A 17,092-nucleotide genomic window follows, 5' to 3' on the forward strand; every position below is an offset into this window, starting at 1 on the left:
TTCAGAGCAATTACCTACAATTAAAAGTCTCAATTTTAAAAAGATCCTGAAGGAAGGTTAGAGCACTGCTATTTCTTCACAGGTGTTAAATATTTCTCATTCTGGATGAACCTGAAGCTACTTCAAATTTCAGCATATGAAACAATAGATTTTTCTGTTTTAAGAAGACAGTTTCTGATGTGTCTTAAGTGTAATCTTCCTTTCTGCAGGACTTGGTACTCACGTGGATAAATTGCACTAAAGCTGTCCAATCAATAGGTTAAAAACTCCAACAAACATTTTGTGACTGCATGATCTGTTATGCAGAACTGAACACTTCAAACAATCTGGAGCTGTAATAGCCAGCTCACAGTTATACTTCTGAATTGTAATAATATTTATGTGATCACTTTAGTGTTTCAAAAACATAAGACAGCTATTTCTTGTGTGCTTCTATCTACAGCAGAGCCTTGACATATAATTAAATCCAAACTTTGTTAGAAACTAAGAGCCTCTAAAAATTCTGAAGTATTTTGCGAAGGACATTGTCTATTTACTTGGTTAACATTAAAAAAAAATGAAAGGGGAAAAAAAAAAGATGCTCCCTAAACCAATGAAACAGTTTGCAGATTTAATCAGGTTTTTTTCATGATTATTATTTTTTTATACTGAAGAGGTTTGGTTCCGGATTATGAAGCAGATTATCATGAATATATCGTAAGGTCTTGTTAGGGCTTTTGATCTTGCAGTTACCCCATACATATGAACTTCCCCCCACCTATTGTCAGCAAACTGTACTCTGTTCAAGCAGCCCAACTGATTATCCCCACACACAATGTTGTGTTGCTCCAGGGCCCAGGGCTGAATCATTGTGACTCAAGACACTGTAGAAAAAATACTCTGAATTTACATTCAATTATAAGACTCCGCATTAGTCATTAAGGAAATCATGACTTCACAGTATCATCATTATATTATTCAATGACTTAAGCCTCCTCCCTCTTCCCCACTTCAGAATAAGCTTTTTGGCCTCCTGTGACACTAGCCCAAGATACCTGAAAACAGCCACCTGAAGTAAAGCACTGTCTAGTTAACCAATGTATTTTTTTCAGAAGCTATGAATCTAGCAGTCTGAAAAGCCAAAGGTTCTGCAAACAGGAAGCTATTTCAGCAATAACATTACCGAACTGTAGATAAAACCATCATGTTTCATTGCATTTGAAGCAAATGTAACAAAGAAAAAAAAGGATAATTGTCCATGTTTCTGATTTCTGTAGAATAGATGGAAACAACTACTTGCTTGTATATGCCTGGCCACATAGGATTGAAAACCGCCCACTTTGTGGTCAGGTGATTTTCTTTTTTTTGCTTAGTGATTAATCTCACATGGGAGATGAAATATATTCAAATGAAAATTCAGACTTGCAGATTCCTTCTAGCCCACCCCAATTCTCTTAACTTTTGAGAGTTAAAAACTTTACATCTGAGTTACTCCTGACAATGAGTTTTGACAAGGTTTTCTTTAAAACTCTAAAGTACTTATTTCCATATATGCTTATACTGATCTCCAGCCTTGAGTCATTTGATATGATCATAAAGCATTAGAGTTGAAACTTGGAAGTATCTTGAGCAATGTTTGATTTTTATATGTCTGTTCTGTCTTCAAGGCATAATGTAGAAAGCAGCATAAAAAATAAGAGTAAGAAGAGGAAATACCACTGTGTCCGGGAAAACATCTATGACCTCATTAGAAAGCAATTCGCATAAACAAACACTTGAAAAATATTTCAAGTTTATGTAGCTCAAGCTGTTAGTTTAAAAACCTTCTCAAAAAGGAAAAAGTGCCAACACAACTCAAAAGGCCTTTAATCCATTTGCTTCTAGCTTCAATGTTTTGTTGCAGCTTTCCAGATTTTTATTGTTTCCCTCCACCCCAAACAGTAGATATGAATTCATGCCTTGTTAGAAGTAGAAACATCATCTTCAATGAATTATCATTCATTTTTAAATGTCCAAACAAGACTAAGTAAGTAACTGCAAATCCTGAACGGAAACAGTATGTTTTAGTCCTACAATGAAAACCACCATAGAATTTCACTATTTTACCATCCAGGTTTATGGTAGCTTATATATTTATACTGAACTATAGACCTAAGCTTATATGTCCAGCTATGAGACAAGGATTTCTTTGGTTAGAACTAAAGTAATATATAAGTATATATGAGACTCCAGTTTTGAAACTGAATCAAGCCAGAACAAGCACTAAACAAAAATCTCTAGCTTTAGATACTCCAAATGGAAGCCTAATGAAAGAGTGAGCAGCACACAATGAAATTATAATGATGCATTTCTTCCACCACAATATGCTGAAAGATTCTCTCAGTACCCTGTCTTTTTTTTTAAAGTGCCAATTTTAATGCCTTATTGATCTGTGTATGACAGTCACAAAGGAATGAAAGAACATAAAGCTAATATTAAATAAATGCATCTTTTCCTAGAGGCCAGTAACCATGAATTCATTGTTTTGCTAATAAGGAGAAAACTACACGTAGGATTTTTCAAGCTTCACTGCATCACAAAGTAATTCAAATTGACCAAACTTCATAGCACAAAACAGTTAAACATATCTGAGACTCCAAACCCTGTTTCTGATGCAGACTACTACAACAAAGCAGTGGGCATGAGACACAGACTATGGATTTGTGAACATAAATTCAGTGTCTGCTAGCTCTCAGATAAGCCAGTAATACAAGATCGATCCAGCCTTTTTTTATTGGGACTGAGAGCCCTAAATATAAGGGTTGCAGTAAATCCCATAGTCTCACATTACACAAACTGTGATTAATTCTCAAGACGTCTATCACCAATCTGAATGGCAAAAGGACACAATCTGTTTTATCAAATTAGTTTTCTAAGGTATTTTAGCTTCTACATTTAAATCTAATGAAATACAGTTCTATTGGCTAAACTAGTCCAAAGTAAAAAACTTTTGTCATTGAGCTTTTTTAGTTTTCTAATACTTATGATTTTCTTTGATTAGAGTCATGGAATAGCTTAGAAACACATTCAAGTTTGGGAAGCCACTCTTTGCAAGGCAAAAATTTGCATGCGGTTACACATAAGATGCTTCAGGCATCAGCCTGTAGGCAAGTATGTGCATTTTCTTTTGTAATATCAGAAATTCCAGCTCTCCTGAAGCAGCAGCAAGATTCAAAACAAGTTTCTGTTGTTTAAAGGATTAAAAGGTTCATGATTCTAGCACTTCAGATGTTTCTTTAGCAAAGACAAGTATTTGTACCAAAGCCTTGGAAGGAACTAGGGCAAGTGCTGTGAACTTTCTATTAAATGAAAGAGGAGGAAATTGATAAACTTGAATCCTGTGTCCCTATAAACAAAACACAGAGAAGCTTTCCATTTTTAAAAAAGCTGCGTTGATAGTTTAAACAAGGGAAGGATATGTTTCATTGGAATTGACCCATAACAATGTTGTAGGACACCACACTGTATGTTGCTTTCTTGCAAGCCTATAAAAGCAAGCTAGATAGAAAAAACCTATTTGAGTTCTTACTCTTCAGGTTGAACTGGCTACTGCCCTATTAACAAGATTACAAGACCGTTCTGAAAGTCCTTTGGTCCTGCATCTTCTAAAAAGATCATCCATAAACAGAGAAATCAGAAATAAACAAACCCATAACTATTATTTGTAAATCAATGCAATTATTTATGCATACATTTATACATACTTACACGGTTTAAAGGAATTAATTACTATTTTGTGGCACCTGCAGTCTGTAAAAGCTGTTAAAAGATACTTGGGATGCTGAGGAGACCCAGACTCAGTTCTACCTGATACATCCCATTTTCTTTAAAACAACCAGTAATGGAGAAACTGCAGCCTACCTATTAAACAATTCCACAGTTTTAACTACTGTAACTATGCAAAAATCACAGAAGGGGTAATTCAGGTTAGACAGAAACAGCAAACAAACAGAACGGAAGTTTCCCAAGTTTCATTACATTTCCCATCTTCAAGTTCTCATGTTCTACTGGTTTTTTCTATCCTCCAATGTGCAAATTTCTTGCTAAGAGGACTCATCCTTAAGACACCTCCCTTAAGACACCTCAGGGTGTCCCTGCCTTCATCCTCTCTTACACATAAAATGCACACCTTTCTTTCAATTTAATTTTTCTTCATCAGTTCATGCTTTTGAGTTTCTGTGGTTTTCCTCAAGGCTATCCTGTGGCACTATCCCCCTTTTGTCTCTATTCCTTCTGGAAACTAAGCATTGCTACTTTTTAACATCCTTCAGTACCTTACAGTCCTACCACAGGAAAACACCAGGACAGCCAAAGGAGGAGTTGGGGCCACAAAGGGTGGTGGTTGTGCTCCAAAATCCCCAAACAGTGACAGATTTTCTTGATGAAATTGCCAAACAATTCTTGGAAGCAAGGCATATTCTTCATAACAGAGGAATGTGTTTAAATCCCAGTGGTCTCTGTCAGTCCATCACAAGAGAAAATAAATGTTGCAATCAGTTTAGCCCTAGGCACATGAACAGGGCACAGGCATCTGAAACAGTCTCAGTACCACTGTAAGGTACTGGCATAGCCCATCATTCATTGCCAGTACATCTGTGATCGGCCTCTAGTGCATGAGAAAAGTTAAAAATTGCAGGGGAAAAAAAAAATCTCCAAAGCTGTAACATAAGGCTGTGGTTTGGTGTTATAACAGGTCTAACCATTTCTCCCATGCTTTGAGAAAAATACTGAATTCTAACCTTGTCGCCAAAGTGTTGGCAACTTTGCCCAAGTTTAAGCACCTAGAAATATCTGAGCCAGAACATTACTGAAGATATTAGCTTACCAAGACAATTCACTTTGGCAAAAAACATTACTACTTCATCAAAGTAAATACTAGAAGTTTTTACTTTTTTTTTTCTTTATAACTTTTACAACCAAACAGAACTGTACCATTTGACATCTAATATTCTTTGTATATGACATATCATCAGTTCACAGAATCTATCTAGCATCTTGGTTTTCATTATCTGGTATGAACAAGTTAGAAGTTAGACTTTGTCCTTTTTTATTTAAAAAAATAACTCTGTTATTTAAAACTCAGTCTCTACTTCCCATTGAGCAACCCTCCCACTCATATGAACCCTGTAGAGCTTTGAGTTTGGTTTCACATCCAGCTGTGGTCCTGACAATTGCTACCCCTCCTGATAAATTTATTTACATTGTAGATATGCATCTACAGACTGAATATTTTTTATCAGGAGGTTTGGATTGACTGGTTTTCAGTTTTCAACATTTTCCTTTTGCCCCTTGTTTTAAAAGTAGCTGGTAATGATTTGCACTGTTTCACATACTGTTCCCAATTTGACTACAGTGAGCATAATACAGGTTCAGAGGATCTGTAATATCTGACTTTGTCTGGTAGACTGACCTGCCTTTTCACTATACTAGGTATTTTTATGCATGCATCAGGTAGTCTCATTTTCAGTGGACAGGGCAACAAAAGTCCACACCTTACCCTCTAGGGAAAAGAGATTTGAAGGAGGGTTCCACAGCCACTCTTAGCACAGGTGGACTCTAAAATCACAGCTCACAAATGGCTATGGCAGAAAGCAGACTGGTCCCCTTGGCCTTGAACCATGCGGACACATTGATGAGGACCACTCGTCACACACATATTTCACAAAACACTCAACAATCCTTTTAAAGTAGCAGTTGTTTTTAAGGAAACTTATTAAGAAGTGAAAGCCCTGATTAACAGAAGGCAGCAGCTCCAGGACACTTGGTAATTGCTCTCTCACATTTCTAAGGCAGCGCTCACAGTCAGCATGTGCTTTACTGCAGCTTACATTGAAGAGACCCAGGCATCAATACCTAATTAGAGAACAGGCAAGTTTGGATACTCTCTTGTTTCCAAACAGTTGTACTCTTACTGCACGTGCAACTTTCAATCTCTTTAGATTCACTTGTTGATGCTCATAATTTAGAGCTGAATCATTTTTTTCTTTACAAGCTTCCCCCGAGGAAAAGCAGCATACCAGGATTAGAAGATAAAAGTCCTGGTGAGCAATGTATTTTGGGTGGATCAGAAGAATCCTTAAATTAGCTTCTGTAAAATGAAGGATTTTGTGTAAGACTGCATCTTGGGAATCTCTCATTCAATTTTCCCCAAATACACATTATATACTATCTAGTATTCTATAAATGGAAAGTAGTTTTCAGGCAAATGCAAGTGGGGAAACTTCACGGCAATTGGAATAACCTGCCTTTAAACAAAGCAATATTCACTCTCACTTTCCCCCAAATGTGTGCTCTGCTACAAGGCCCTAGAACCATAGAGCAGGTAAACTCTCATTTTTCAGTTTCATATACTAAGATGAAATCATTTGCTATAAATTTCCCATGTTGCTTTATTTCCTCTGTATCTACTTCACACTCCTCAAAAATGAGCACATTTGACTATGTGGTGTAGCTCTTCCCTGAAACTTCACTGCTGAACACCACTATGCTGATCTCTGATTCCCATATGCAACAAGCAGTGATGTATATAGTTAGCTATACCTCTAGTTACACTATTTTATGGCAGTCAGAGATTTAAATTTAGCAATTCATGCTTCTGTCTCCTTCAGGCTAAAATTCTGTTGCATGCACAAACTGTGGCTTGCTCTGAGGGTCATCAAGAATGTAAGATTAGGAGAAACAGCCAGTCAGCTATCTTCTAAGCACAGATGAATGACAAAATCATATCACTATTGCATTTTAAACCAGTGTTTGTTAACAATTCCGGAGAGTTGTAAGGTTTAATTGACAAATTAAAGAGTAAACATGTTTCTTCTGACAAGGAAAAAGAAGCAAAAATAAACAATAATGCTGTAGGCATCATTGTTGTCTGAGCTATCCTTTGGACATCCAAAGACCAGGCAGGGTATGCTCTGGGATGGCTCAAACACTCATCCTAGATAAATCATGACAAGGAACTTTACTGTGTCAAAAGGAAACTTTGGTTTGATTCCTATTACCATTTAACAACATAAAATGATTTTATTTACAAAGATGCTTCCCTTCAAAATGAAGGAATCAATGTATGCCTTAAAATTGGCTTTAAAATTGACTGACCTTTGGGACAAGAACCACATTCTAATGACAGTAAGACCTGTGCATTAATTGTAATAATGAAATCTTTTAAACACAGCAGTGCTTTTAAAAGCATAAATTTATGTTAGTTAGTATAACAGTTTTATGTAAAATATTCTGATATCTGCATACATTTATGATGATTAAAATGTCACACAGAACTATTAGGAGCATCAGACCTCTGTAGTGTAGTTTTTTCCTGTAAACAATAAGAAAGTTGTTCTTAGCACTTTCTAAATAATTTTTTGGATTAAAAAAATCCAAAAAGAAGGTCAACCCATGCAAAGATTGAACAGCCACAGACAGTAGGTCTTAACAACAAGCCCCAACTAAATCAAAATATCAGGACTATTTCCAAGCAGGAATAATTGATATTTTGGTGGTTAATTATGTCTATATAATTATAGAATAAACCATGAGAAACAGCAGATTGCACATGATGAGAAGCATAAGGACACACGTAACATAAATCTGAAGCAGAAAAATAATGTATTGACTTACTGCTGTTATTTATAATCAAACAGGAACAATAACTCCACAATCTACAAAAAGAGTAATTACTGCAGAAGTTTCTCTCACTACAGATTAATATGCGTTTCTAAGACAGACTAACCAAAAGCTAGTTTGAAACAGTGTATATCAGTAACAAAGATAATCACAGAAAAACTACAGATGTATTGTTGAGCTTCTATATCAGTTTTATATTAAATCCAGGAGAAACATTCATGAAATAATAACTGATCTGTCCCAAAATTGTTGACAAACAACAAAGAGAACATACTGCAGAGTCTCTACAGGACACATAGTTTGCTGCCATTAACTGTCCTCTCAACACTGGCCACTGCTGTTCTACAAGAGGAGAGCTCTTTCCTATGCAGTAAAGCCAGCCTTCCCATACTCTGAACATGCAGCTCTGCATCTATCACATTAGCACATCCTTGCAATAAATATTGCAGAAGTCTGGCCTGCTTTAACATTCATTATTAGGGTTACCTAAATATACAAACTGGAGTTTTTTCAGTCTACATACACTTATTCGTAACGGATGCCTTTATTTTAAGGTAAAGATGATTACTAACCTTCCTGACTGCTCCCTCCAGCACCAAAAGAATCACTTAATTCTAACATCCAATAGATGATATAATTGCAGGAAAACTATCCTAATGTGAGTGTGGACATGTCCTTTTTATTCCATCCTCTTGCCTTTTTCAAGAGGTTTTCAAACACAGAAGTAACTAATTGAACTTGCTGGGAATGCTGATTACACAACTTCCCCACTTACCAGCTATAAACCCATTAACTTGCATCTGATTAAAACACATTCTTTAAAAGGCATCTAATCCTAAATGGAAAGGATAAAGATAAGGAATTCAGCATCTTCGTGGCAGTTTGTGCCAACAGCCATCCCCCACTGCTGAGAACAGCATGTCCTAGATCTTACAGATTCGACTCTTTTTACTTGGATGGAAATTTTTTTTAATGAAGAAATTGATTTAAGCCTATCACTGTAAGATATTTTCTCCATCTGTTACCGATATTGACTGTATCTCTTCTGCACTTGTTAATATTTGAAGATACTTTTAAAAAAGAGAACTGGATATTACATTCAACTATCAGTTTCACAAACAACATCCCCCCCTTGTCTTCATCGTAAACTGACCAAAGTAATGGTAGGTATTTATTACACACACACATATTTATCAGTTTGTCACTGTCTTAGACATTTATTTAGAAGTTCTTGTCAGAATTAGTTTTCCAGGAATTTAGAGGTTTTAGAGGACTTGTTTGTCTCCCTGAAATAAGAACCACCTATACATCCTAAAATGCACTTGAAAAAAACCAAATTATAAAGCAATACAGATCATTTGTCCTCTTTACCAATGATTTGTCACACGATCCAAGTGTCACACACTCATTAGTAGTTTCACAGTTGTTCACAGATTGTTATTAAAAATATTTATCATCTTCAGGCTTGTAACTATTTCCTCTTTCCAAAGTGAAGCATCATTAATAACTGCACCTGGAATTTTGCTTGAAGCAATTTAAAGTTACATCATACAGCATTATTTTTTACAAATCTGATTGTAGCATGAAGTTGCATAATGACAAATGTCCTTCTCTAAAAAAAGTATTTAACTTTTCTGGCCAGGTTTCTCAGAATTATTTTTTTTTAAGAGGAACTTCTTAAAAGATAATTTTGATACTGGTCTGTAATATACTAATACTGATTTTTAAGGATATATACAAGACAAATCTACAAATCTTCATTTTTCTTCAACCTGGCCTTTCTACTTTCCCCTGTGGCATCAACTTCCTTTCAAAAACTCTTTTTTTTTTTCCTTCCAATTTATTCTGTATTCATAGGTTACTAAGGTGAAGATTAGAAATGTGAAAGAGGCAAAAAGGAATCCTGACCCAAAAGCAGCTTGAATCTTTGGAGTGAGTTACAGTGAGCAATAAGGCAGTGATGCACGGGGCAACAGTGCTAAGACAGTCCAAACTGTTACCAAGGAAAAATGAATATAACTCCTTGGAAACAGAATATGAAGATGACTAAGGACAAAAATGTGGGCAATTTAAACAGTTCCATCTCACAACTGCTATAATATGTACTGCAAAAATTTTGTTAGCAGAACCCACAAATAATATGCAGACTGAAGAGAAACAATTAGCAAGGTGCTTTGTACCTTTGAGACTGTTTCACACCAGCAAAGACATCATATCAGAAACTGGTTTTCCATTTCTTGCTCAAACTACTAAAGCAAATCCTAAATCTAACATTGCACTGAGGTGTGTCACACAGTTAAATCAGATTCAGAAATAATATTTTAACAGAATGAAACAAATATGAAACAAAGGAAGATGAGTATTACTTTAGTACAACAGGCAGTATATAAACAAAAATAAGGTAAGTTACATTTATACAATTTTATCCCAAATAGTGGAAGAATTAGTCTGAAAGCTAAAGAATCTGTGAGTCTTCCTGATACAAATTCTTTTATTCACATGAAATAACTTAATTTTTATATACAATATCCGATTATATGTACTATTATTTTTGATTCAGCATGTCAGTATTTAAAATATTGCTATGTGTAAATATCACAAACATTCTCCTGGGGAAATCTCTCTCTCTCTCTCTCTGCATGTTTATATGCATATCCAATGACCACGGTAAAATAACGGCTGTTTCAAACATATGATACATGCACCACTAAACAAAATCAAATATTGCTGAATAAATATTAATTAATAAAATTGCACCAACTTGTAATTTTTTATGCTCAGAAATTATCTGAGCATGTAAAGCTTAAAGAGTACTTTTGCCCTTACCAATTGTCAAATATTAAGTTTCTTCACGACTCACCCTATATAGCATATATGCAGTTCTATACCCATAACATAGAGCAGTCCTGAAATATAGTCACTTGCATAACAAATTGAAGATTTTTAAACGTTTTCTAAACATTTAGATTGGGAAGTAAAGAATGAGAATAAATATATTCCTACACTGACTTAAAATTTCTAAAAGTTGTACACTTGTGTTAAAAATTAATCTGCAATTGATTCTGAAAGCGAACCTCATAATCTAAACAGCTTGCTTTCGCTTACAGTGCTGCAACAAGCACAGTTGCAATGGTTAACAAAACTTTCACTTCTAGAAGGACTCTAGTGTTTGCTACTGGCAAAAGACTACATGAAAAACATATATTTAGGGAGTCTTGCTAAAACTATAATTCCCCGAATCATAGGAAAAAGTCTTTTAGAAATTACAGAAGCATGACAACTTACAAATGACAGTTTCCCACTTCAGCTAAGCTTCCAGCTCCTTCTTACTGAATGAACCTCAAGAAAATTATTTCTCTTAGATCCTGACAACATAAAATTAATCAAATGCCCAGCATTTTCCAGAGATAGATAAAACCCTCCTCTCCAGGTGCAAGAGAAGGTTTCACGTACCATTGACACATTCAAAGACATCACAGCACTTGCCAGGTGTTCCATCTCCACGTGAGACTATCTGGGGAACGGAGCCTGCCTCACACATGGGGAAACCACATAAACCAGTGAGACACTCGCATCTGAAACCAAAGAACAGCAAGGAAAACCCCATAAATAAATGAAGCCACATACAGGATGAAAGAATAAGCAAGAGAAAAATGGAAAGTTAGGGCACAAGTTCCAGCTTTGGCGTATTCATGTCTTAGAATCGCCTTTTATTAACTCAACAACCAAGACAGCTTATGAACCCGAAAGATTTTTTGTAACCATCCAAACTCTGTTTGCTGGTCAAGGAAACCAGAAGACGGTACTGTGCAACACCAATGCTGCTCTAGAGCTATATGTAAAAATGTAGAAAATTGTAATTCCAGATTACTTGAAAATAACTGTGTTCTCCAGAGTTGCAAAATTAGGCTTCTCATCCAATTCTATCTGAAAAATCAAAACTGGTGAAACACTAACAGCAGTCATTGCATCTAATCATTAGAATAGTGTGCTCTCATTAGGAAACTAGATTATATCCAGTGTTATGTTGGAAAAAATTAAAAGAAATCCAGAGCCATTAAATCTAAGCCAAATAAAAATAATCGCAAGCTCTCTTTTGGTGTTGATGGTGTTGCAGTTTGTGGAAGGGGCAACCAATTACATATGACGCCAAATAATGTAGGAGGCTAGGTATATTACATACTGTGGTTAGTTTTGAACCATTCTAAAAAGAGTATTTTCTCCATGTAAGTAGTATTTATTTGCTTATTTAAGAAAACAGCCTAAAGAACTGGAAGATATAAAATGTAGATAAACAGTAGTCACATTTGTTTCCAGATTCTTTGCTTTACGATTAACATAACCGTTTCAAAGTCAGACACTGAGGACTTTTGATATGTTTACATTTAACAGAGTTCTTGCCCTGAACAATGGGCACACTATAGGGAAGGTAGCAATGATTCTATAATGAAGTGCAAGACAAAATGAACAAAAAGAAATATGCAAATATCATAGCTGAGAAACTTCATGGAATAGCACTTAAATTTTGCAATTGCAAATCAATTTTTTTTGTAAACCCCCCCCCCCCCCGATTGATTTAGCCTATTACAAATACACATATATGTCAAGTGGAAACAAAGAACTCAACAGAAGATCCTGTAATTACGAGTTAAAGAAATAAGAACTCTATTTGCTAATAACTATTTCAAATATTTTAAGTATCCCCCATTAAACCACTTCTCAGTAAGAAGCATTATCAGCCCTTAATGTATTTGCTTATTCTTTATGCTCAAAACCCAAGAAGCTTGGGTCTCCTCTGCCATGCATGTCTCCTTAATTGCCCAGCAGTTACTTCATCTCAGATCAGCATTCAATGAATGAGGAAAAGCCACCTCTCAACAGACAGGATTTTAATATATCTCCCTTTAACTTCATCAGTGTTAGATAAAATTGTTATATTCTGCACTGTAAGGTATTACTCAGAAGGAAGTTTGCAGGAAATACAAGTAAAATCAAGGAATCTCATAGAACTTTTCTTAAACTGTTTGAAACTGAATTCTAAATTACTGTATTACAGAAGTATGTTACTATAAAGAGATAAATAAGTCCTTGAAAAAAACAGACTTAATTGTATCACATTTCACAAATAATGCTAAATATGTCAAGATAAAGTGAAGCAATTTAATTCTATGTGCACATACATACTACAGTACAGTAACAGAAACCAAAGTTTTAATTATCGTATCTCTGCTTTTGACATTTTCCTCTCGACTTTTCTGTAAATATAAAGGAAGGGGAAATCTAATTATTTTCTTTACTGTATGCTGTTTGTCTTCAGAGATGTAGAAGGAAAAAAAGGCATTATGGTTTCTACTACATGTGATCAAAAAATCCAAAGGATTTGTGACAGCAGTTTCCCTTTAAGACGACTACTATCTCTCACCTTTGCTGTCCCAATAATGCAGGAATTTGGGGGGTGGGGAAGTGGGAGAGCGGAAGAAAAAAGATGACCTCTAGTAATCAACAAAAAAGAACAATTATTACTGTCAGGTTCATGGAATTTGTACCTTAACCCATCTAGACACTGATTCGAAAGATGGTTTTCCCTTCTGAGAAGAATGAGGTACAGAAATAAGTGCCTACAAACTAGTAATGAAGAAAGAAAAAAAATAATCTTTCAAAACATATGTAGCACCAAAAAAAAGTACAGACACAATCTGAAAGCAGTATTAAAAGCCTAAATAAAAATACTAAGTTTCACTTCAATCACCCTATTTTCAACATCCAGATAACCTCCGGGAAAATAGGCAGATCAAATTTCCTGAAAATCCGCAGAGAAAACGGCACATGTGATGAAAATATAGTTGTGGACGTTGATTTTCCAAGTCTTATGAGTTGAAGAACTCTTAGTTCTATTGCCTTCAAAACAGGCTTTCTCAGACATGTCTGTATCTTCCTTATTCTTTGTCTCATATTCATTGTTCACTGATAAGAGTTCCAAGATAACATTACATGGCTAGATTAATAACTTGTACCTTTCCCCTCTCATTTTTTTTCCCAGTCAGTGGTTTTAATAAAAAAACCACAACCCCAAGACACACAACTGAACAACAAGAAAATATGAATCACCATGTTAAATAAAGATAGGACAATCTTCCATAAAAAAGGGCTGAAAGACATATTTAGAGGACTGGTGGGAGCCAGTGTTCCCTTGTGCAGCAAAGACTCCCTCCTCTTCAGAGGAATGAAAGTTTCACATACTCAGCATAAGCAAACGCAACCTCTTGATCCAAAATTTTATATAGTGACTTCCCATTTGGTTAAAAAATAATCCATGCATCAGAGAACGCCAAAGTAGCATATAATCTCAGATGGACTTTTAAATAGTCTGCATTCTTTTCAGCCAGCTCTGCTAGGAAAACCTTTGACCATTGTCCAAGCTATTAGCATGGAAAACATTGTTTTGGAGACAGAAGTCTGTCAGAAAGAAACCCAAGGAATTCTGGTAGCTGAGAATGGTTGTCACACTGCCAAAACAACATCTGGAAATTTGGAATAAGTGATCCCATTTTCAGTAAGAGAGCAAGATGGGTTTTATAGAACTAGATTTTTCTGAAGTGATTTTGGGGACAGAGAGACAGATGGAAGATAAGTTGCAGTCCAGCTCTGTGCTCTGTCACAGACAGCTATCCACCTGTATCTTACCCTTGGTAATGGAACATTAGGTTTGAAGAAGTTTAGCAAGTCAGTTTGAGTTAAGCCTGTTGACAGTGGTCATGATCAATCTCAGATTAATTTCTATAAAATTTAGCTGTTCAAATAGCTGTTCAGTAAGGTGCAATGTTGCTTCTAAGTTGTTCCCTCTGTAACTGCAACTTGCCTAACGAAAACAGACACAGAAGTTGCTACAAGGAAACCTTCCCAGAGAGAAGATTGCTTCGTATGTCAAACTTCTCCCTTTACGCAGCTTACAGTGACACCACTGCAACACCAAATGGCATGGTGCCATCTAAAAGTTCCAAGATAAAAGGGAGGGCAGTACTTGAGGTACTGAGAAGTTGGTACTCAATGTCTGCCCGTCACACACCTTATTAACAAAGGCCCTCAGGAAGTGTGCCTCTTGGGATGTTATTACTGTAACAGGAGTCAAGTCAAGCCAAGAAGAACATGTTCTTCTAACAAGGAAGACTAGTTCTGTACGAGAGTACAATGTTACCAATAAGAGTGCCCAGAAACTAAAACAGAATAATCAAACAATTATGCAAGAGACTTCATGGACTGCAGCCTGAAAAGGTGGTGACATGGTCTGGAAGGAACTGAAAATCCCAAAAAAGGAGTTCATTGCACTGAAATTTTTAAAATACACAAACAACCTGACTGGTAAAAGGAATTGTCTCTAGTTCTTCAGGTCAAACAAACAAACAAAATCAAAACAAAACCCCACAAAACCAAAAACCCACCCGACAACAATAATCCTAGAAATTTCAATAACTGAGCAAGGCAAATTTCAACATACAAAGAACCAGAAATGAGATGGTGTTCATTAATGAATGTTTTAGATTGAGGAAGGTGACTCCTTCAGTAATATAAATGGTCTGACTTTTAAATTGTTTTTATGCTTTTCAGAAGATAAATGATTTCATTACTTGTTTAATATACGTTTGAGGGGTGTTGGTGGTGAAGTTGTTTTTGTTTGGTTTTCTTTGTTGTTTTTTTTTGTTTGGTTTGGTTTGGGGTTTTTTGTTTGTTTGTTTGTTTGTTTTTAAATATAATCACTTTGCTTTTTTCTTTATGGTCCCAAAGTGCAAAAAGGAAAAGGAAGAAGATGGGAAAAAGAAAATCAAATTGAATACTTGTAAATGACAACTTTTACTTCAAATCCAATTATCTTGGTTCATTTACTTCTGTTATTAAACAGATTTAAAGAGAGAAGGGCTTGGTTAGTCTCAGAAAAGCTGTTTTGATGGTAGGATCAAAAGAGTTCTCCAGGCACAAGGCATAATGACTATGAAAATAAGAACAGACACCCTGGAAAAAAAGATTTAGTACCAGTGAATGGGAAGGTTGGGGCAGGGGTATATTGACAAGAGAGATATTTATTTTGAGGATCGAAACAAAATTAAAGTCTAAAGCACTGAGACTAGAGAAAAGCATTCCTGAAACATATATCACATTCATGTGGAGATTTTATCAGTCCTTTTTTTCCCCCCCTTGCAGCAATCGAATATAATTTGCATTAACGTTATTAGCACTTATGTTACTGAAATGTAGCAAACTCCCACAGATCTGTTAATATAAGCACTTAAGGATACTGTGAAATAAGGAACTTTCAGAAGAGAACTCTCAGCATTATCAAAGCTCAGTAGTGGCAAAGTAAAGAGGTTAACTACAAGACCCTCCCTATCATGAAGCACAGGGTATAAGTGATGATGATACAGTAAAATGAAATACTAACACAGCAGTCTCGTGAAATCATTGAAGGCTTATTTCCAAGTTGCTCACACCTGAAGGCACAATGTAAGTTCAGTAAACTAGATGATGAACTTTACATACAGCTGGTCAAGCTACAACTTAAGGAATCAAACGAACATTAGCCTTGGAAAACAAACTCTAGAATTTTCCTAAATCTCAAGCATACAGACTGGAGAGGTTTTGCTCACGAGTTCAGGATCACTATTTCATGCATTTGCATGACAAAGATATGATTGAGGATGTCAATAATGAAAATATTAATTTTTCATGGAAATCTTTCAGATCAATAATAAACATGTAGAAAGAGATGGCAGAAAAACTGAAAGTTGCATGTAACACTTATTATCAGATCATTTCAAAATGCTCAAAAGTTGTTCCCACTGCTACACAGAACGACTCATATGGAAGTTCTTCCTATTTTAATTCTCCAGGGGGTTTACTTATTGAGCAATCAAAGCTAGTGTGCTCCCAAGTAAGAATTTTTTTCTAAAATTCTGGATATTAGAAAATAGCAAACAGACATCAAGTAAAGGAAGATGTTGAAAAAATCAGCACTTAGGTCGAGTAGATTACCATCGTTCCAAGGCTTATTAGAATCTAAAGAGTTTATTTGACTAAAAGACTTGATTTCATCATTTGACTAATATTAAATCAACTCATCTGTTTCCCTGAGGGATGAGATAGTAAAAGGGGATAGACACAAAGGAATCATGCTATGGAACCTGTAGGCATACAGCCGCCAATTGCACTGACTTTTCAGGTGCAGTGATTTTTTTCAAGCACACTGATATGTATAGAGACCCTTTTGAATTCACCAGTATAGGAAATAAAGTAAAATATAAACCAGTCCAACCTGCATTTTTCTCATGTTTTTCCATATCAGTTGGTGTTTTCCTCTGTTGAAGATCCCTGTGGTTTTTACCACTATGTACCTCAGTTACTCTTTTCTTCAGTTTATCAGTCTTACCCTTCATAATATAAAAAACATTTCAAAACTAAAAAT

At 35.6% G+C, this 17,092-nt stretch overlaps 1 protein-coding gene across 4 annotated transcripts in view; it reads right to left on the minus strand.

Moving 5' to 3' along the window:
- The window catches only part of CRIM1 (cysteine rich transmembrane BMP regulator 1), a 197,224-nt gene that overhangs the window by 50,800 nt on the left and 129,332 nt on the right, over positions 1-17,092 (minus strand). For all 4 annotated transcript variants that reach the window (XM_032682577.1, XM_032682574.1, XM_032682575.1 and 1 more), the window contains one exon: positions 11,092-11,213. In XM_032682577.1, coding sequence (XP_032538468.1) covers positions 11,092-11,213 — 122 coding nt within the window. The remainder of the gene's footprint in view (positions 1-11,091; positions 11,214-17,092) is intronic.

Source organism: Chiroxiphia lanceolata, chromosome 3 (assembly GCF_009829145.1).
Source record: "Chiroxiphia lanceolata isolate bChiLan1 chromosome 3, bChiLan1.pri, whole genome shotgun sequence".
Classification (NCBI taxonomy): Eukaryota; Metazoa; Chordata; class Aves; order Passeriformes; family Pipridae; genus Chiroxiphia; species Chiroxiphia lanceolata.